Raw genomic sequence first — 22,826 nt, forward strand, 5'->3', positions numbered from 1 at the left:
CCACAGAATGGGGCAGCAGGGACCATTACAAAGATGTCCTAGTGCCTTAGCCCAGCCATAAAAGAATAACGGCAATGATAAAGGGGGGACAAGGGTCTAAGCTGATTGGTCTGATTACTCATTACTTCAGAGAATACTGTCAACAGAGGAGACTGGTAAGAGATAAGTGAAGGTCCTTTATGCCTTGAGAGGTTGGCAATGCAGGTCAGGACCCAAAGAAGTCCTAAAGTCATCCTGGTTAGCAGATGGTTTTTTTGTTTGTTTTTTTTGTTTTTGTTTTTTTGAGACGTCAGAACAGCCTGGTCGTGAACTGTTCCTGCATGCTGAGATCATGGATGCCTTAACCTTCTGACCCAGAGGCCTCACCAGCTAAGATGCAATTCTGTTCCACCGTCTGACTCCAAGGGGACCTCCCCAGCCATGCACGTGCCCTCTTTCCTGGGTGACTTTATCCTGATGGTGCATGTTGTCAGGCATCCACTCAAGCAGCACCCAGCTGAAACAGCACCTAGAGGAGGAACACTCAGCAACAAGCCAAGAGTCCAGGCAAGAAGCCTTTAGATTACGCTAGCAAGAAAGTTAAGTGGAAGCCAAGCCGAAAGCTGTCTTTCTGATTCAGCAGGTCTTCGGGTATCTCTTGCCAAGGTCCTAACTTGTTTCAGAGTATGGGGCTATCTGGCTTGTGAGGAAGAGACACTGGACAAGGCAAACCCTAGAAGGTAGAAGAGGACAGAACCCTGAAGCTCTTGCCAGACACTGGAGACAATCATATAAAAGTGAATCAGCTATGGATGGCGCCCCTTGAAGACCACCGTTTTTAGGGGAGATCAGCCAAAGGCAGGACCCCTATGGCCAGAGGAAGGTGACAAACAGCCTAGGAGCTGGCTTCGAGAGCCACCTTAGAGGGGTCCTGCCTTCCGAATCCAAGAAGTGGTGAGGAGGGGTGGCATCTGCAAAGAGAAGAGTGGTGAGCTTGGAAGCTTGAGGAAGTGGCTGCAGCCATTTGGGGAACATGGGGTTTCAGGGCAGAGGCAGCATGCTGGCCTTTAAAGTGGTGTCTAAAATGTAGCAAGTGGGAAGAGATGGAGGGCCAAGGAGGTGGGAAGTGTGCGACTTCTATGGGGGAATAACAAGAAGTTCTTTTTGGCTGGATCAGGACTCAGCAAACCATGGTCTGTGGACCACCCCTGGCGCACACTGGCCTGCAAACTAAGAGTGCTTTTTACACGTTTAAATAGTTGAAAAAAAAAACCAGAATAATATTTCATGACACGTGAACATTATATGAGATTCCAATTTCAGTGTCCATAAATGAAGTTTTATTGGAACACAGCCACGTCCATCGGTTTACGTGTTGTCTGTGGTCGCTTTCGCACTGCAACACAGACCGGACAACCCGTGAGCCTAAATATTTATTATCTGGCCCTTTACAGTTGGCCTGCTCCTGGGCTAGATGATGGTTATAGAAATAAATATTGACGTAGGAGCATCAAGCCACTTTGGCGGATGACACCGAGTAACTCTAGCATGACAAGAAAAATTGTACCAAAGTATTCAAACCATTTCCTTCAGATCTGAGTCCAGCTTGGTTTGTTTTAATTAGGGAAAATGTCCAGAGGCCCAGACTTTCCAACGTCCCGGTGAGGAGGCCTGCCAGGAGCAGTCCTGAAATCTGAAAACTACAGAGTAGGGAGTGGTCATGTATTTCTGTCTATGCGTTGTTTCAGTATGGATCTGTAATTGTGCATAAAAAAATATTCCCCGTCTGGTGCCCCACTGTACCGTCAATCATATCCTGTTCTAACTGATCCTACTACACCTTTTCTTGGCATTGTGCTTCCCTCCTCGTCCCACTGAGCCTGCCTCTGTGATGCAAGAGTGAGTGCAGCTTCGGTCTCCCAGGAGAGAAGAGGGGACCGGTGCAGCGTGACTCCTTCTCTGCAGAGTCCCCCCCTTCTGACACTCTATGAGGCAGGTGCTGGTGCCCTCCTTGAGGAACAGGAAAACTAAGGCACAGAGAGGTGGGAAGACCCCATGGCTGCCACCTGTGCATCCATTCATTCCATTCACTCACCAAATATTTATTAAGCGCCCACAGTGCCAGGTGTGGTCCTGGGTGCTGGGGGGTACAATGGTGGGTAATGTGCAGTCAGTCCCTGCCCTCAAGGAGCTCACAGTCTAGGGGGACAGACATGTAAACAGATAAATCACAACGCGCCATGTTGAGTGTTGTCCTAGAGGTAAAAACAAAGTGCTGTGGGCATGACAGCGGGAGCAGCTAACTCTTCCCGGGGTGGGGGCTGGGGGCGGCTTCACCGCTCAGCCAATAAATACTGTGCCAGGACTGCATCACCCAGACGCCTCAGGAGCTGGCAGGAGCCCCTGGACTTCCCCAGGACAGCCTCACCGCCTCCACCCTGGGCATCCTCCAACCACCTCGGCGTGGGGAGATGGAGGACAGTGACACACCACAGGGGTCAGTGGGAGACGCGACTCAGAGGGGCCTGAGAGGGGCTAAAAACCAGGGAACAAATCAGCGCTCCTGTGTCTTCCCCCCACCCCCCAGCCCCAGGCACTGGGGGTTTCCAAACGTCTCTCACTGGGAGCCTTTTACACCCCCGATAGCATCTCTGAACCCATTTAAGAGGCTGTTTCTCTTTTTAACACTGTTCAGCAGACCCGGAAATCCCGATCACTCACTTGTCTCCCCTTCCACGCTGGACCAGGCACCAGCCCCTCGTTCGGCTGCACCATCCCTGCCCCGCGGAAGGTCCCCAGGTGGGCACGCCCAGTCCCCCGCTCATAGCGGGTTTCCTGCAGCTGAACCACTTCTCTGCAGCGCTCACAGCCGTCTCACCAGCTCGATGAGCTGCTGGATGTTCTTGTTCTGGTTGGAGAGACCGTTCCTGATGTTCTCAAGCAGGCACCTCTTGAGTTCGAAAATGGCTTCGCTGTAGCCCAGGCTCACGGAGGCCATGGGGGGCGTGCCCTGCCACAAGCCGGGGATGTGCCACACGTGCTGCTTCGTGGGGTCGCAGAAGGCCCCACTGGCCGGCGTCCGGGCGCTTGCCCCCTGCTTCTCCATGTGGGCTGCAGCTTTGCTCACCTCACTCAGCTGCTCCAGGAGCTGCCTCCTGTCTGTCAGCTTGGGGCTGGGGGCAGCCACGTCATGGAGGTTCTGGTACACGAACTGGTAGCTGGGCAGGTGCCCCGTTTTCTCCAGCCTCAAGAACGCGTGCAGGATCGCCAGCGGCACATCCCTCGTCTCGGCCAGGCTGACCACAGCGACGTTGCTCAGGCCCATGATCAGGGTGGCCAGGGACGTCTCCAGCTCAAAGCGCTCCCCGGCCGCGGGCGAGGCCCCGCCTATCAGCCCCCCAGAGTCTATCACCAGAATGTGGTCGCAGCCCAGGTCCTGGCCGAAGCCCTCGGCCACCCCAACGAGCTGCATGAAGGCCCCTCGGGGACGGCAGCTCCGGCCAGCGGCAAAGCGCAGGCCGAACATGGTGTTCAGGAGGGTGGATTTGCCGGTGCCGGGGGCTCCCAGGGCCGAGAGGACCACGAGGCGCGACCTCCTCTCCAGCCGCACGTGCAGCTCCTTCAGCAGCCCGGTGACCCAGCGGAGGGGGACGCTCAGCGCGCTCCCATCGACCAGCTCCAAGGGCAGGCCCCTCAGCAGCAGCTCCAGGGCCAAGCCAGGGAAGTGGGCAAAGCGCCTCTGGCCTGCCGGCAGCTTCCCGGCCTCCACGAGGTAGCTCTCGGCCTCGAAACACTGCCCCATCTCCCGCAGGAAATGCTCCACCCCCATGGGCTCTGGCCGCTCGGGGAAGTCCACGGCGGCGCAGTATTTCGGCCGCAGGGTGAGGCGGGTCTCTGGAGGCGGCCTTGGCCTCTGCTGGGCCACGCGTGCCAGCCCCAGCTCCATCCACCTCAGGAAGTACTGCTTCTCGCCCACGGAGGGGCTACTGACACCCGCAACGAACTCCTGCAGGGCCCCCGCCGGCGCCTGGCGGTTCTGCTGCAGCCGGAGCTCCAGCAGCCGGCCCCTGAGCTCGGCCCGCTGCCTCTCCGGAGGGTCCCCGGCCCACGGCAGCCGGCCCAGCTCCCTCTCCACTTGCGCCGCCTTCCGCCAAGGCTCTCCCTGCAGCCTCAGCTCCTCCCTTCTGTAGGCCTCGGGGTCTTTGACCTTCCTGGTGATTTTCTCCGCCCGCTCTTTCGCCTTCTGGCACTCTTCGCAGTCCTCGTCCACCTTCAGGCCCAGCCGGCGGGCAGCGCTGGCCATGTCCTCCACGGACACCCGCCTGCAGGGGGGCCTCATCGCGTGGCGCAGAATGGCCTGCACCCTGCGCACGAAGCGCTCGCCGTCCGTGCTGCTCACCTTCACCAGGACGTGCGAGTAGTCTATTTTCAGCACGGGGACCAGTTTGTTCAGGAACCTCAGGTTCGTGTTCCGTTTCCCACGGTAGGGGCTGAGGATGAAGTAGTATTTCGTGGCGGACTCCTTCATGGAGTAGAGCAGTTTGTATTCCTTCTTACTGATGTTGTCGGTCAGGATAAACACGGCGGAGGAGATTTCCGTCAGGAGCTTGAACTGCAGCCAGTGGGACCCGATGTCGCCCCTCAGGTTCAGGAAGGCCACGGGCTCCGGGAAAACGTCCGCGTCCTCCCTGCCGCCGGGGAAAAACCAGGAAATCTCGACCAGCCCATCCGCGATCTCCCGAGGGTTGGCGCCCAGGTTCAGATCCCGGTGCCAGAAGCAGTCGCGCTGCCTGGAGCCTGGGCTGAGCATGGCGTTGAGGAGCTGGGACTTGGAGTTGCTGCTGACATCCATGCGCACGAAGGCAAAAGTGGGCATTCTGCAGAGAACCACGCCGTCTTCTCGGAGGCCTCCCAGCCCCCGCGGGGGCTGCGACCACCACGTCCTCACGACGCCCCGCATGGCCCACAGCAGGAACGTGTGGTAGTGGTTCTCCGAGTCGGGCAAGACGAGAGGGAGTGCAAACTGGCAGAGGGACATTCTCAGGAGGATCTCCTGCTGCAGGAAGCTGTCTGAGGAAAGAAGAAGGGCGCAGAGGAGGTCCAAGGGGTTCACTGGTGTGTCGGGGGTCGGCAGCTCTGAGAAAGAGTAGATGTCAGCTGCGAGCTCCTCAGCCGTGTCCCAGTACACGGTCTCCTCCTCCATCCAGCTCTCCTTCTCCACGGCCCTGGCGTCCAGCTGCACGTCCAGCAGCATTGTGGTGTTTCTGGCCTCGGCGTTGAGGGCCTGCAGCTTTCTCAGGAAGTTCCAAGGCAGGTCCTTGGGTACCTGAGGGGCCCAGTTCTTCATGCTGTCAAAACTGATCTGCAGAGCATCCTGCAGGCTGAGTTTCTGGATCTGGTACATCTCTAGTCCCAAAAGTGACAGCATTTCTTGAAGTCTGCTTCTCTCCACTGCAGAAAGAAGTGAAGATGTAAATGCTTAACCTGTGTTCCTGGCGCACAGGGGCCCCACACAGAGGGAGGGTTCCTGATGGCCTCACACAGGGACACTCAGAGCGTGCCCAGGTCAGAGGTGGTCAGAGACAGGCCTGTGCCAACACCTGACTCTACCTGAGACCAAAGCAGGGACTTTTAACCCACACACCAGAGGTAAAACCAACCCCAGATGTGTGTGGCGATAAACAAGAAAAAAATGGAAACTGATCAGCCAGATTTAAGAACTGGGAGATTTCATGTGAAAATCTGGATTTCTGAGTTCTCTTGGGAAAAAAAAGCAAAAAACTGGCATATCCTAATTTAGATGGCTGGACTGAGCAGCCTGTACCTCCTACATTGCACACTCACTCTTGCACGAAGCTTTCTACGCTTCTGCCGCCCTAGACCCTGAGGCCCAGCAGAGGGCTCAAAATCAAAGCTAAACAACCATTTTGCCCATCTGACACCACAGTTTCAAACTCCTACTGTATTAAAAATACAGTAAAAAAAATTTTTTTCAGTGCAGGCTGTTCATAAGTCTGCACTCATTTGTGCAAATCTCCAAATATCACCCAAATACAATATAAAATCTTACAACTAGTAAATGTTCAGAATAGCACTTTTACTTCCAAAGGCATGATGCCACCATTCCCAGTTCTTGCCTGTGGCATTTTACCAATGCCATACTGTGTATAATTAGTACACGTTACCCGTTAATACACAGAATAAATAAATACAAATCTCTCTGAGCTCTGGGCTTTGCCCAGCTCCCTCCTCAAAAAGAGGTTGTAATATTTGTGATCTGCTACCTTGATGTGCACTTAAGTAAACCCCTGGATAAGCAAGGGCCAGAGAGCCATTTTCTGATCTTTCCCTGGAAAGTCGAGTGACTGATTCCCTGGCAGGGCCTCCATCAACTGTTTTTTCTTAAATTTGCTTCACCGAGGGAATCAGAGTTCCGAGGTCAGTGTGGCTGCTGTACAGCCTCTACAGAGTACCGAGTACCAGGGAACTTGGGGCAAAAACCAAAAAGAACTGCACAAGGAAAATCACAGAATCCTTTAAATGTATTCCTCAGGTTTCTGAGTTTTGCCTTAAAGAAACCAGGGCCATTGTTTTTTTTTTCATCCAGGCCTGGGACAACTGTTTTTATTTATCAAGAGCATGGAAGTGAAGGGCAATGAGGAAAAGGCACAGTACACAAAACTTGTCTCTATAGAGCCATGCCAGAGGTGTGACCCCAGGCAGGTGTTGGTGGCTCTGGGTCTGGGGCTCCTGGTCTGTCAAAGAAGCCGCTGAGCCAGGTGGATGGTTCCCAATCCTGGCTGGGTGTGAGAATCGCTTTCAGGAGCTTGGTAAAAGTAACAGCTTCCTGGATTTCACCTCCAGAGATGTTTATCATCATGTCTGGGTGGAGTCTGGTTACTCTTTGTTGTTAACAAGCTGCCCGGGGGTAGCGGCTGTGGTTTTCTGGCAATAGTATTAATTATACATAAAGGGTTAGTTTAGTGGCCTAGGACATCCTAAATTGGAGTGGTGTGCAGCCCCAGGTGATTTTCATGCATAGTCAGGTTTGGAAAACACCAGCCTAGATGATAACCCTTTTCAACAGAGCAGGAAGCTAGAACAGAGGTAGAAAATAATGAGAGAGAGCAAAAACGGCCTACCTGTTGGAAAGTCATTGTCCTGAGCCTCATTTGTACCATCTATGGAAAAAGCAGAGGAAAAATGAAGTGTGTCAATCAAACAATGTGCCTTTGATAATGAGCTGAATTCAGAACCCTTCCTCTTTTCTTACTAAGATAGCAAAGATAGGCAACTCCTCTCAAATGTTCAAACTACAAAATTCCAGTTATTTTTCACTTTACCCATTCCTTCTCTCTGCCCACAGTCCAATCTGTTGCCCCCCCCCACACACACACAGTTTCTACCTCCATAATGAAATTCACAGTCATCTCCTTCCATCTCTCTCCATTCCAAATCTGGAAGAAAAAAAAAACACACAAAAAAACCATATACACACATGCATTTAATTTCATCAGCAAGTTAGCACTTTTTAATCAAAAGGCTCAAAGGCTCAAGGGAAGCTTCAGTGGTGGAGTTTTACTTTTAGTGCTATTACTGGCTTCAGTTATTTTTTCCTATATATATTTTATTTTTTCAACCCAAAATATAACCAAACAAAGGAGTAACAGCTACCATATAGGATAGGGCTTTGCTCTAGGAGCTACCCCTTGTAGAATTTACTAAACTTTGTGAAAACAAAATATAAATAATTTGGTAAAACTTCTATAGATTAATCTTTGATTTTAGAAACTACTCAGAATTTAAGTTCATACAAATTCCCTGGCTCAATCTGAAGATTCACCATCTGCTATGAACATTATTTTTATTTTATCATAATGAGTTTTGTGATCACTTAAAATGATATTTATATCTAAGTTTGAACACAGTGGTGAGGGGGAGTTTGCAGAGTAGGAGAGGGGTTGTAACTTTACAAGTACAGTTTATTTGTCCAGAGTCTTTAATACACAATATTTTCATTACAGAATGTATAGTGTTATTCAAGTATTTACATTGAGGGTGAAAAGATCTTATAACTCCCATATATTTGCTTACTAATATATAAAAGACAGAACAGATGGCTGAGTATTGTGGGAAGGCAACTTCTCTGTATATCCATTTTTCTTGTTTTGACTTTTGATCCAGACAAAAGTATTACCCATTCCAAAATTTATAAATTTAAAAGTTTATAAATCAAGAAGAGATTCTGGTTCTAGCTAGAGCAATTAGGCAAGAAAAAGAAATAAAAGGCATCCAAATTGGAGAGGAAGAAGTAAAACTTTCACTATTTTCAGATGACATGATTCTATATGTAGTAAGTCCAGAAAAATCTACAGCAAAGCTACTAGAACTAGTCAATGAATACAGCAAAGTAGCAGGCTACAAGATCAACACGCAAAAATCTGTAGTGTTCCTATATACAAGTAATGTGCAACAAGAGGAGGAAATCAAGAAAAAAATCCCATTTACAATAGCAACCAAAAGAATCAAGTATTTAGGAATAAACTTAACCAAGGACACAAAAGACCTTTACATAGAAAACTATAAGAAACTGCTAAAAGAAATTGAACAAGACCTGAAAAAATGGAAGAACATACCATGTTCATGGATTGGAAGACTAAATATAGTTAAGATGGCAATTTTACCTAAACTGATTTACAGATTCAATGCAATACCAATTCAAATCCCAACAACTTACTTTACAGAAATAGAAAAACCAATAACTAAATTTATTTGGAAGGGTAAGATGCCCCGAATAGCCAAAAATGTCTTGAGAAAGAGGAGTGAAGTGGGAGGTCTCACACTACCTGACTTTGAAGCATATTACAAAGCTACACTGCTCAAAAGAGCATGGTACTGGCATAAGGACAGATATACTGACCAATGGAATCGAATTGAGTGTTCAGAAGTAGACCCTCACATCTATGGACAACTGATCTTTGATAAGGCAGTGAAGCCAAAGCAACTGGGAAAGAGCAGCCTGTTCAATAAATGGTGTTTGGAGAACTGGATATCCATTACCAAAAGAATGAAAGAGGATGTCCATCTCACACCTTATACCAAAATTAACTCAAAGTGGATCAAAGACCTAAACATTAGCACCAAGAGCATAAAACTCTTGGAAGAAAATGTAGGGCAATATCTTAAAGATCTTATGAAAGGAGGTGGTTTCTTAGACCTCACACCCAAGGCATGAGCAACCAAAGAACAAATAGACAAATGGGATCTCCTCAAAATTAAACACTTTTGTACATCAAAGGACGTTGTCAAAAAAGTAAAAAGGCAACCTACACAATGGGAGATGATATTTGGAAACCACATATCAGATAAGGGTTTAATATCCTGAATATATAAAGGAATCCTGCATCTCAATAACAAAAAGACAAAGAATCCAATAAAAAAATGGGCAAAAGACAGGAACAGACATTTTTCTGAAGAGGAAATACAAATGGCTCAAAAGCATATGAAAAAATGCTCAACTTCACTGGCTATTAAGGAAATGCAAATCAAAACCACAATGAGATATCACCTCACACCTACCAGAATGGCCATTATCCAAAAAACAGAAAATGACAAGTGCTGGAGAGGATGTGGAGAAAGAGGCACACTTATTCATTGTTGGTGGGAATGTAGAATGGTGCAGCCACTCTGGAAGACAGTATGGAGGTTCCTCAGGAAGCTAAATATAGATTTGCCATATGACCCAGCTATTCCATTGCTGGGTATATACTCAGAGGAACTGAAACTTAAGACACAAACAGACATTTGTAAACCGATGTTTATTGCAGCATTATTCACAATTGCCAAGAGATGGAAACAGCCCAAATGTCCATCAAAGGACGAGTGGATAAACAAACTGTGGTATATACACATGATGGAATATTATGCAGCTGTAAGACAGAACAAAGACATGGATCATGTAATAATGTGGATGAACCTTGACGACATTATGTTGAGTGAAGTTAGCCAGAAACAAAAGGACAGATTCTGTATGGTCTTACTAATATGAACAGACATTAATGAACAAACTTTGGGAGTTAAAAGCTGACAACACAGGTGACCAGGAGATAGAAAGAGGGCAGAGATCAGCCATTTGATGCTGAAGGACTACAGAATGTTTAGGATTGATTGCATAGATCCAGAAATAGACAGCATAATACTGTGTGATGGTAGCACAGTATTGTAAGTACACTGAACATAGATGTCTGCAAGTAAAGCTGAAAGAGGTGGGATAGGAGAATGTATGACACCAGAGGTAAAGATAGATGATAAAGACTGGGACTGTATAACGTGGCAAAACTGGAGTGGCCAATGACTGTTACTAAATATACAAATATAAAAATGTTTTTGCATGTGGGAAAGCAAATGAATGTCAACCATGTAGAAATTTGAAAAAGGGATGGTATTCAGGAAAAAACATAATCAAAGCAAACTGGAGTCTATGGTCAACAGTAACATTGTAATATACCTCCATTAAATGTAACAAAGGCAATACGCCAATGCTAAATGTATATGAGAAGGGGATATAGGGGAGTAATATGGGATTCTTGGTAGTGGTGTTATTTGCTGTCCTTAGTAGTATATTGTCTTGTATGACATGTTATTTTTCTTTTTATCATTTTTTCTTATTGCTAAAAAAAAAAACAATTTTTCTTGTAGTAATCAGTATGTTCAAATGCTGATTGTGGTGATAAATGTACAACTTTATGATGATACCATGAACAACTGATTGTACACTGTGGATAAATGTATGGTATGTGAATATAACTTTATAAAATTGTAGGAAAATATATATATAGGAGTAAAAGTGTTGGAGAAAACATGGTGAGAGGGATGATGCCTCACTAATATGGACTAACTACAATGTGTAAACTCAGAATTGAATCTTAGAACATAGCCTAACGTGGACACAATAATTGTAATAGTCCCAAGATTGTAAGCTCTTACAGCAGTTAACTCTATCCCTGAATTGTAAGGCCTATCTCTAAACTTTAAGATGCTGATCCCCTAGCATATGTTGTCACAAACATTGGGACTGGCAGTTTGATGTGCTGAGCCCTCAAGCATGGGACTTGCCCTTATGAAGCTCATTACCACAAAGGAAAGTCTAAAGTTGTATGTAATGGTGCCTAAGAGTCTCCCCCTGAGTACCTCTTTGTTGCTCAGATGTGGCCCTCTCTCTCTCTAACTGAGCCATCTCGACAGGTGAACTCGCTGCCCTCCCCCCTACGTGGGACCAGACTCCTAGGGTTGTAAATCTCCCTGGCAACGCAGAGTATGACTCCCGGGGATGAATGTGGACCCGGCATCGTGGGACTGAGAGTATCTTCTTGACCAAAAGGGGGATGCAAAATGAGACGAAATAGTTTCAGTGGCTGAGAGATTCCAAATGGAGTCGAGAGGTCACTCTGGTGGACATTCTTATGCACTATATAGATAACACCTCTTAGGCTTTAATGTATTGGAATAGCTAGAAGTAAATACCTGAAACTACCAAACTCCAACCCAGCAGTCTGGACTCCTGAAGACAATTATACAATAATGTGGATTACAAGGGGTGACAGTGTGATTGTGAAGACCGTGTGGATCACACCCCCTTTATCTAGTGTATGGATGAGTGGAGGAATGGGGATAAAAACTAAAGGACAAATGGGGTGGGATGGGGGGATGATTTGGGTGTTTTTTTTCACTTTTATTTTTTATCTTGTTCTGGTGATGAACGCATAACTATGTTATCATACTGTGGACAATGGATTGTATATCATGGATGATTGTATGGTGTGTGAATATATTTCAATAAAACTGAATTTAATAAAAAAAAAAAAAAAGAAGAGATTCTGCTATTTTCAGATTTAGCAATTCTCTCATGATTTCCATAGAATCAAGTAGTTAAACTTAACATTTCAGTCTTCTCTGATGGACAATGTCTCAGGGAGCCAGACATGTGAAGAGTAGGAAAAGGAAACGAGAAAAACAAGAGCGGGGAGGTGGGGTTTGGGAAAGTAAGAGAATGTTAGAAAAGACACAGGATTGTTTGCATTGCTCAAACTGCAGTGACAAGCAGGCAGAAGATTACTTTATTCCAAGTGGTGAAAAACCATCAGAAGACTTTTCCCAACGAATTCAATGCCTTATGAGAAGAGGAAATGGTTGAAGAGAATAGGAAAATCTAGGGATGCCAGAAAGGGGGTCCGAGTGGCTCTGAAGGAGGAGTTCTGACCTGGAAACAAGGAGTAAGCTTTAAACCCAGAGAGGACTGGGCCCTGCTTGGCCAGGGATGATTGGGATTTGGACAGATAACAGGTGGAGGAGGCAAGGATGGATAAAGCGACAAGAGTCAGGGCTACCAAACTAAGGAGACCCCAACTTGGTGAGGGAGCTGGCAGGCCAACAGTGGTCAAATAAGAGCTTGCAGTCTGGGAGGGGAGAAACCCATGTTCCACAGGCAGAGAATACTGGGAGCAAGACAAACAGCAGCCACTGGCAGGGTAGGGAATAAGTAGGAAAAGACGAAAGGACACAGTCAGCAAGAACTAGAGTGGAATCAGCTTGGTACCATCAGTCAAAGGCTCCAATTTACTTCCTTTGGGCAAGAATTGGTCTGAGGATTGGACAGGTTTGGGCCATGGCCAAGCGAGAGCACTGGGCTCAAGTGGAAAATAAGGGGGCAGCACTCAGGCCTGTCCCTACCCTAAAAATGAGCAGCCTACTGTTAAGATAAATCAAAGAGGGACAAATTAAAACTATTTTTGCCCACCAGATTGAATGACTACCCCCCCCCAATTGTTATAATGCCCAGTACTGAAGAGGTCCTATAATTTTTCACCAAATCTTGGAATACTTCTGATTAGGCAATAAATGGGCATTTAGGACACAATTTCACAACTTGGGGCTATTAGTGTTAAGAATGAGCGATGGATATCCACATACAAAAGAATGAAGTTGGGCCCCTACCTCACACCATATAGAAAAGTTAACTCAGAATGGATTAAAGACCTAAAAGCATAAAACTCTTAGGAGAAACGGGGAAATCTTCATGACCTTGGATTTGGCAATGTATTCTTAGCTATAATACCAAAAGCACAAGCAACAAAAGAAAAAATAGCTATGATGGACTTCATCAAAATTTAAAACTTTTGTGCATCTAAGGACATTACAAAAAAGAGCAAAAAGACAACCTACAGCATAGGAAAAAATATATACAAAGCATCAATTGCACAAATATATCCAGAATATGTCAAGAATTCTTGCAACTCAACAATGAAAAGACAAACAATCTAATTTAAAAATGGGTTAAGGACTTGAATAGACATTTTCCCAAATAAGAGCTATAAATGGCCAACAAGCACATGAAAAGATATTCAACATCAGTAGTTCTTAGGAAAATGCAACTCTAAACCAATTCACACCCATTAGGATGGCTATAGTCTCTCTCTCTCCAGCAATTCCATTCCTAGGTATACACTCAACAGAACTGAAAACAGGGGCTCAAACAAGTACATGTACAGGAATGTTCACAGCAACACTATTCATGATAGCCAAAGGTGGAAACAGCCCAAATGTCCATCAATAGATGAATGGTTAAACAAAATGTGGTCTGTCCATACACGGAATGTTATTTGATGTCTGGCTAATTTCATGCAACATGGTTTATCCATATTGTGGCATGTATCAGAACTTCATTCCTTTTTATGGCTGATTGGTATTCTACTGTGTATATACCATATTTTGTTTATCTATTCATCTTTTGGGAAGCAATAAATTAGTGAAAGATAGATCCAAAATGAGTTTCTAAGATAAATTAAGGTGTCTGGAGTGTGACCCCCACACCTCAAAGCTGAAATAAAAAGCATAAAAAAGCAATTACAGCCCCACCCCCAAATCCTCAGAGAAAGAAAAACCGGCCTCTGTAGAAAAGAAATAGAGAGACCACCAGTCCCAGTCTGCCCCCAAACAATTCCAGTTTAAACCTGTTGTCCCAACATAACTGTCCTTTCACTCTAAAGATGATTAAGCATGGCAGTTACAACACGCTCAAATTGGGGTGCTGGGTTCCTGATAAGTCGTGTGATAATCATCAGTTTAAAACTGAATCCTAACTTGAATATATAAAGGATGCTTAAAAGACCCTTAGATCGAATCTTCTTGTAAAAGGAAAAACAAAAGCCTTGAGCTTACACATTTGAAAGGCCCATGAGTTCCGGCCAAGTGTTGTGCTGATATCCCAAATCCCAACAGGACAGAAGAAACCCATCTGCTTCAAAGAGGACCCATCCGCCAACTTTACCTGCAATGGCCAGGGCTGTTCGTCTTTCTGATGCTTTTATTTCTGGGGCCACTTCTCCCAAATCTGAATGTCTGAAACGATTTCGGAAGAAAAGCATAGTTAAAATAATGAAATACCACTTCCACCTATCAAACCGGCTACATATGAAAATCTCTTGGGGAGCTTTTAAAAACTACAAACCCCGGGTCCCACCCCAGATCCACCAAATCAGAATCTCTGGGAGCTAGGCCTGGGTCTCATTGTTTTAAAAGTGCCCTCGATGATTCTAATGTGCAGCCATGGTTGAGAAACACTGGTCTAGAAAAGCCAGCTCTTTCACAGACTGCTGGCCAAAGCATAAAGACAGTCATTCAGAAAGACATAAAAATGTACATACCCTTTGGCCAGTAATTCCACTTCTATCCTAAGGAAATAATTAAGATTTAATTACAAAGATGTTGTTGCCAGCTTTACATATAATAGTGAAAAACTGGATGCCTTTTAAAAATCAAATACCAGCGATAGGGCCTCATGGTAAGTCTTAACTCTGTCCCACTACAAAATAGCCTGTGAATCTCTTTTGGTGGATATGGACAGATATTAATGATATGCTAATCAATGGGATGGAAAGTCAGGTTATAGAAAGAATATATAGTATGATTACAATTTAATAAAATGGTGTATATTTATCTCTATGTGTACAGAGATCTAGAAGCATGTCCATCAAAAGTTAACAGAGTGAGCAGGGAGGGGTGAAGGCGGGGCAAACTGCAAACAAATCCTGAGCTCTATTAAGCAGGTTTGATGATCATTATAGTGCAACTCTTAAACTATTTAAGGCATATTATAGGAATAAGCACATGAGTAAATGAGTTGATGATGCCAGGAGCCAGGGTTCTGTCTCCCTGTGGAAGAAAGGACACAGAAGTATGGAATGGAGGAAGTCAAGGAAAGGACAGGCTCCACAGAGGTAGATGAGAACTGGAGGCATGAGAGTGAACTCATGATTTCCAGATGCATGTTTATGTGCACATGTACGTATGTGGATGTGTGCAGGCGTAAGTGTGCACGCATGTATTTATATGGGTAACGCAAGCTTATGTTTCCCAGCTCTGTCCAGTGAAAGGGCCAAGAAGCAAAGAAACTACAGTAGCACCGAGTTCCCCGAGTGTCCTTTAACACCCTTTTCCATAAAATGGAACCAGGTCTCCTCAGAGAAATGGCTGATTTGAGACCTGGGGATAAGTACAGAATGAGCCTGAGCATCTTATTTCAGAAAGTAAGGAAGTGCAGAAAAAAAAGTGACACAGGAGCCAGTCTGAAGGGGCTCCCACTAGCCAAATCTGGGACCATTTGAGTACCCGAAGAATTAAATACAATACTTAGTCATAAACCATTGAAAAATGGGAATTAGTGAGTCCATATAGGCAATAAATAAATAAGAAAATGGGGGAGAAGGGAAGACTCTTGCTTACAACAAAATGCTAAATGAGGAGGGAAAGCTGTGGTTGGAATAGTGTCATTTTGCAACCATCATAAGTACTGATTCAGGCTAGAAACTTCTACCAATGCTAACTCCTAGAGGAAAACATTGATGAGGAGCAAGACATTTACTCAGTCTTAAAATGTTTGCCCATGTGGCTTACTAGGTGCAAGGGAGAGAGAAAAACAAAGAATAATTACACAAGGAGAACTCAGACAACACCTTAACTGGGTGGTCAAAATTAACGTCTCCACTGGGGATAGAAGGACATCACGGGCTTCCAGCTGTGTTATCTGAGTGAGGACACAGCATGACCCATGCGGTGTTCTGCAAACACAAAACCCTGCTTGGAGCAGGCCGACAAGCCCAAAGCAAAAACATTCCATTAGAGCAGGAGAACTGCACTATTCTAAAATGTCAATGTCACAAATGACAAAGACCGATGGAGGAAATGTTCCAAGTGAAAGGGTTCGAAAAAGAGACATGAAAACCAAAATGCAATACCTGTCCTTAGTCTGGGTCTTGAACTGGAGGACGAAATTTGGGGGTCACCGACAAAATTGAAATATGGGTGCTATCAATGTTAAATTTACTGACACAACTGTGCTGCAGTAATGTAAGAAAACGTCTCTATTCTTAGGAAATAGACACTGAAGGATTTAGGGATAAAGTGTCTTGATGTATGCAGCTTACACTCAAATGGTTCAGAAAAAAATTATGCATGTTGTATATATATGTGTGTGTATATTATACACACAAATGCACATATAGAGAGAGCAAGACAGTGTGACAGAAAATAAGTGAGAATGTAAATGAGGTAAAAGGTTAAGAATAGGAGATATTTTTATTTTTGTAACTTATCTATAAATGGATTCTAAATGAAAAGTTTAAAAAGTTAACAGTAGTTAGTTATGTCTGGACAGTATGATTTCAGTTTATTTTTGTCTTATTTGATTTTTTTAGTAGAAGACGTGTGTTAATTTCATAAAACCAATAGAGCAATTAAAATGATGCAAGTGGGGGTCAGGGCCAGGATGACACATATGGGGTGCTTCAAGAAGACTTGATAATTTGATGCCCCTTCAAACCAAGATTCTTCAGACACCAAACTTTGGTAAATCCCAGGTCCCAGGGACTGGCAGGTGGGGTCAGAGCTCAGCCCCCCCCAGAGCATCCTCAGCAAAACACGAGTTTTGCGTTAATCAAATCCAGTCTCCCAGAATGAATGTTTAAGGTCCCTTGCCTAGTCCTTGGGAATCGCATCCTCCTGCCTCACTCACTGTCTCAGAAAGGTTTCAGATAACCTACAATTACAGCTAGGAACTGGCAGGGGGAACCAGCCAAACTGCCGCCTGCCAACCTAGCCTTTGTTGGAGCACCCAGCCCTGCTGCTTTGCTGTAGCCCAGGCAGAGCTGGGTAAGGACAACTGACACCAACAGAGTGTCTAAGTAACCCCAGACACCAGCAGAAGGGTCTTTCTGCAAAGTGGTTTTTATTGAAAATTACTAGCATCACTAAATAAAAAAAATGGAAACTATTGAAAATTACCAAGATAATGCCTTTGTTTTTTTTCCATCACACATTTGAAAATTATGCAATATATCATCCCATCGTCTCCCTTTTTATCTATTCCTATTGCCCCAGTTCATTCCTGTTACCTGATATAGGGGACTGTATGCACTCCATTTTACCTCTCCAAAGCTTTCCAGTCTTTTTCTGGGGGCACATGCACTAGCCACATGCCCATTTTCTTAATTAGCACATTTTGACTCTACATACTGTTTAGCAACCTTCCTTGATCATTTAACTAATCATGTCCTCATATTCTTAACCACTTTTGAAAAATTCCATTGTTAATATCAGAGATCATTTCTTAAAGACCAAGATTCTCCGTGGCACTCAGAATATATGTTAAGGTGACCCCAAAATTATGGGGGAAAATGTAGCTCTCACAAAGTGAAACTAACAAGAATCTACACTTCCCGTGTGAGCTCTACCCTTTGCAAAAGTAACCTGACGCAGTCTCAGAGATCTGCTTAAGATCAACAAACAGACAAGTTAAAGTCCCCTCAAGATTCCAGGGTGCAGAGGCCCCTCCAGGGAGGGAGGTATCCGGGCAAGCAATTGTGAAAATATCTGTCCATAAGATGAAGGAAAGGATCGTTATAGGGAAAACCTGGCAGAGCTTATTTGCTCAACGCTTCAGGTGGTATGCTGGTTTGAAGCTGTTATGTACTCCAGAAATGGCCATATTCTTTTAATCCTTTCTTGTGAGAGCTGAACTATTGTGAGTGGGACCTTTTGATTAGGTTGTTTCAATTGAGATGTGACCCACTTCACTCAAGGTGGGTCTTAACCCTTTACTGAAGTCCTTTATGAGGATAAGAGAAACACCAAGGAAGCTTAGCGGAAAGCCCCCGGTGGAGCTGAGAGTGCCTCCGGAGCCATAATCTGAAAGCAACAAAACCCAGGAAAGAAGGATCAGAAGACGCCAGCCATGTGCCTTTGCATGTGACAGAGGTGTCCCAGATGCCATCAGCCTTTCTTCAGAGAAGGTATCGTCCTGTTGATGCCTTAATTGGGACATTTTCAAGGCCTTAAAACTGTAAATTTGTAAGCTAATACATTCCCATTGTACAAGCCAGTCCATTTCCGGTATATTGCATTCCGGCAGCTTTAGCAAACCAAAAACAGGTGGAAACCAGCTGGAATTTAACATTTAGAAGGTGGATCCTAATTTTGTTGTTTCCTCATCAGCTCCAAAATGGATTCAGTATCATCAATACCAGTCACTTCCCTAACCAGTTTTAGCTTGTGACCCCCATATCCACAGAAAAGGAGAGGCTGGTAATATTTTACTTGTTCCCTTTGAATATATTATTTTCTTTTCTATCAGGGTGTATTGTCAAGACCAGAGACTATGGAGACAGGAACTGAGTGGCCCGCATGGGAAACAACTCAGCCTGTGCCCAAGCTCCCAAATACTCAGAGACACTTCCCAACCCACACTTCTCTCCAGAGCCTGAGAATCCATCTGTCTGCCAGTTCCTCTCACTGAGTTAATAAGTGGACAGTCACTAATTAGCTCTCAGGAACAGGCACCATCCAGCCTGGGACCTGCCAGCCAGGGCCCCTCTTCTCCTGCATCACCACTGTGACAGGTTCGACATCTCCCTTTCTGGAAGATGGGCCCAGGCCACCCCAACCACGATGCCACCTGCCACACCGATTCTCTGTCCACAGGAGAGGGTGCACAGCAAGGTTTCCTTTGCTTGATTTATTTTCTTTTTTCTCCTTTTCTTTCTTTATTTTCTAACTGGCTGTGTCAGTTTGGATGTATTATGTCCCCCAAAACACCACATTCTTTGATGTAATCTTGTGTGGGCAGATGCATTTAGTGTTGATTAGATTGTAATTCTTTGATTGAGTGTTTCCATGGAGATGTGACCCACCCAACTATAGATGATGACTCTGATTGGGTAATTTCCATGGAGATGTGACCCCATCCATTCAGCATGGGCCTTGATTAGTTCACTAGAGCACTGTATAAGCTCAGGCAGAAGGAGCGAGCTTGCTACAGCCAAAAGGGACACTTTGAAGAATGCACAGAAGCTGAGAGAAGAGCTGCAGCATACAGAGACGTTTGGGAAATGGCCGTTGAAAGCAGACTTTTGCTCCAGAGAAATTAAGAGAGGACAAACACCCAAAGAGCAACTAAGAGTGACATTTTTGAGGAGCTGCAGCCTAGAGAGGAACATCCTGGGAGAAAGCCCTTTTGAAACCAGAACTCCAGAGCAGACGCCAGCCACGTGCCTTCCCAGCTAACAGGTTTTCTGGACGCCACTGGCCATCCTCCAGTGAAGGTACCCGATTGTTGATGCCTTATCCTGGACACTTTATGGCCTTAAAACTGTAACTCTGTAACCAAATAAACTCCCTTTATAAGAGCCGATCCATTTCTGGTGTTTTGCGAAAAGGCAGCATTAGCAATCCAGAACACTGGCCAACAGAGCTTTACTACTTAGACCAGGAGATTGTGATTCAGGAGACCTGGGGTGTTCAGTGCATAAGAAATTATCTGTGCCACTTGGGGTCAAATGTACCTCCTCCTTGCTCTTCCATTCACCCAACTCTGAAAATAGAAGGCACTTTCTGCCACTTCTGAGCCAGCCACTCCTTTGACAGTCTCCATCAATGTCCAAACAAATAGGGCAAGCACCATAATCAGGGCTGGGATTTTGTTTCACATTTATCACTACAGGGGATGGAACTGCAAACCCAAGTTTGTACATGGTCTTGGTCTTGGTCCACATTCTGGTGGGTGTGGACCCAATTGGAAATAAAATCTCTTCAAGATGTTACTTCAGGTCAGGTGTGGCCAAACGGAATCCAACTGGCCTTTAATCCAGATTACTGGAATCATTTATGAGCATAGTGAAAGTCAGATGGAGAGAGTAGCCACAAAGAGCAGCTAGAAACTGGGAGTCAACAGGACCCAGAAGAGAAAGGAGAAGATGCCACCGTGTGCATTATCATGTGATGGAAAAGCCAGCCAGAAGGTATCAACCCCAGGAGGAAGCACGCCTTCCAGCCCCTGAACTTGTGAGACAATAAATTCCTACAGTTAAGCCAGCCCACACTGTGGTATTTGTTTTAGCAGCTGGGAAACTGAAACAGTTTTTGGTAACAGAAAGAGGGGTGCTGCTATGACAAATACCTAAAAAAGTGTGGAAACGACTTTAAAATTGGACAATGGGTAAAGGCTGGAAGAATTGTGAGGTGCTTGATATTAAAAGTCTGGATTCCTTTGAAGAGATTGTTGGTAGAAATATGGATGTCGGAGGTCCTTCTGAGGAGGCCTTAGAAGGAAATGATGAATGTGCTATTGGAGATTAGAGGAAAGGTGATTCTTGTTTTAAAGTGGCTGGGAACTCAGCAAAAATTCTGTTCTGATATTGGATGAAAGGCAGAACTTGAAAACAATGAACTTGGACAGTTAGCTGAGGAGACTTCCAAGCTAAGTGTGGAGGGTGCAGCCTGATTTCTCCTTGCAGCTTATAGCGAAATGCAAGAGGAAAGAGATAAACTGAGGATTAAACTGTTAAGCAGAAGAAAACCAGCAATTAATAATTTGGAAAATTCTCAGTCTATCCTAACAGACGAGGGCCCAAAGCAGCTCTATCAGGGACCTCCCTGAGCTTCTGGGAAGTGAATCTCCAGAGAACAGGTTTTCAAGTGAGGGTTTACTTGAACAACCCTTTGCTAAAGACAGTGTGGCTAAATATGGATCCAGTCAGCCATTTCAGAGGAAGCCAGGTTTGGAAATGCAGTATCCAGGAAGGATCCGTGGAAGTCCTTCTGTCTGTGAACTGCACATAAAGTCAACAAGGTTTTTGCAAAATTTGTACGAACCAAAGTAATGACTGAAAGGGACAGAGCAGGGAAGAAATGAAAGAAGAATGATTTCAAGGACAGAACACGGTAGAGGCCTAGACTAAAGAGATCTGGGGCCATAAGAGGGGGCCCCCCCACCCACATGCATTTAACAGCAGGTCTGCCCCTGAGCTTGGAGGGGACAGGTCTTGCACCCCATTGTTTGGGGAGGGTGCTGCCACCCCAGTGCTCGGAGATGTTGGAGCCTATGCCCCGGTTATCAAGGAGACCCTGGCTACCATTCCGATGCTCGGAGAGGGGGGCTTCAACCAGTGTTTGGGGAGAGCAAGGGGGCTGAGCAAGTGCCTGGAAGGGGTGAGGCTGCCACTCCATCAGGATTGGAGGACAAAACATTGCTCCATAGATGACTGTCAGACCTTGAAATCTAATGGAGTTTGTCCTACCGGGTTTCAGAGTTGTTGGCACCCATGACCCCTGTTTTCCTTCTAATCTCTCCCTTTTGGAATGGGAAGGTTTATCCCATGCCTGTCCCACCACTGAATTTTGAAATTAAATAACTGTTTTCCAGGTCTGATGGGTCCACAGATGGAGAGGAATTTTGACCAAGGGTAGATCACATCTTTAATTGATTTTGATTAGCCTTTGTCCTTAGCATTGTTACTGAGATGACTTAAGGCTTTGGGGATAGTATGATGAAATGAATGTATTTTCTGTGTAATAATGCTATTCTAATAATTCATAGAAGACATATATGTACACTCAATGAATTTTTCTCTTTATTGCATACTGCTATTTTAAAAAAAATGTACAGTCTCATAACACACACAACATTTTTTTCTTGGTACTATAACAACAGTCTTGCACCTAAAGACTAAGCGGTTCCAGCTACTAAGCTAATAAAATTCAAGACATAATTAAGTTTACAAAGTTTAATGCTTTTTCTTTTTGGCATTAATTTAAAAAACCAAACAAACAAAAAATTTAAAGATACACACCCAAGAGAGAAAAGTGGCTACTTATACAAGCACCAATCTATAAAAGTATTTTTTTGGTTTTTCAACAATGGCACATGAATTACCTGCACACAGCGTTTTGGGGAAAAGAATCAAAAAATGTAAATGGCAAAGGAGGCCTACCAGGATGGCCATTTCCAAATGCAGATGAGTAAACAGGGCAGGTAGGGCGTGCTAAGCAAACTCGCTCCTTTATGTGACTCTTCCTCCACCCGTCCTGGAATAGAATGTATTTTGTCTGTGGGAAGAACATGTCTTTCTGAGGTTCAAAGGACACACTGTGGTGGATTGTGTATCCCAGTTTGGACATGTTCTTGGTCTTGGTGGGTGTGGACCCACGGTAAATAGGATTTCTTCAAGGTGTTACTTTAGTTAAGGTGTGGCCCAACTAAATCAGGCTGGGCTTTAATCCAGACCACCGAGTCCTTTATAAGCAGAGTGAAAGTCAGATGGAGAGAGAAGCCACTGGGAGCAGCCAGAAACTGGAAGTCAGTGGGACCCAGAATAAAATGGGGAAACTAAAACAATCACTGATTCCCAGCAACAAACTTAGTTCTCTCATGGGAACTGTGCCAAAAAACAAAAACAAAAATAACATGCTACAGGAAAACCATGCTGAATGGATAAGCACTACACAAATACAGGGTGGGA

General features: G+C 45.0%; 1 protein-coding gene across 4 annotated transcripts in view; it reads right to left on the reverse strand.

Annotated features, from left to right (window-relative positions):
- Nucleotides 1-1,296: 1,296 nt before the first annotated feature.
- The window catches only part of LOC119534666 (up-regulator of cell proliferation-like), a 47,606-nt gene continuing 26,076 nt past the window's right edge, over nt 1,297-22,826 (reverse strand). For 2 of the 4 annotated variants that reach the window (XM_037837273.1, XM_037837274.1), the window contains exons 2-6: nt 14,682-14,708; nt 14,306-14,376; nt 7,386-7,436; nt 7,122-7,160; nt 1,297-5,430 (exon numbers count right to left, since the gene is read on the reverse strand). In XM_037837273.1, the coding sequence (XP_037693201.1) occupies nt 2,843-5,430; nt 7,122-7,160; nt 7,386-7,436; nt 14,306-14,376; nt 14,682-14,708 (2,776 nt within the window). In that variant the 3' untranslated portion in view covers nt 1,297-2,842. The remainder of the gene's footprint in view (nt 5,431-7,121; nt 7,161-7,385; nt 7,437-14,305; nt 14,377-14,681; nt 14,709-22,826) is intronic. The other 2 variants (XM_037837276.1, XM_037837275.1) reach the window with 1 other exon arrangement.

The sequence above is a fragment of the Choloepus didactylus genome, chromosome 5 (assembly GCF_015220235.1).
Source record: "Choloepus didactylus isolate mChoDid1 chromosome 5, mChoDid1.pri, whole genome shotgun sequence".
In the NCBI taxonomy this organism is placed as follows: Eukaryota; Metazoa; Chordata; class Mammalia; order Pilosa; family Megalonychidae; genus Choloepus; species Choloepus didactylus.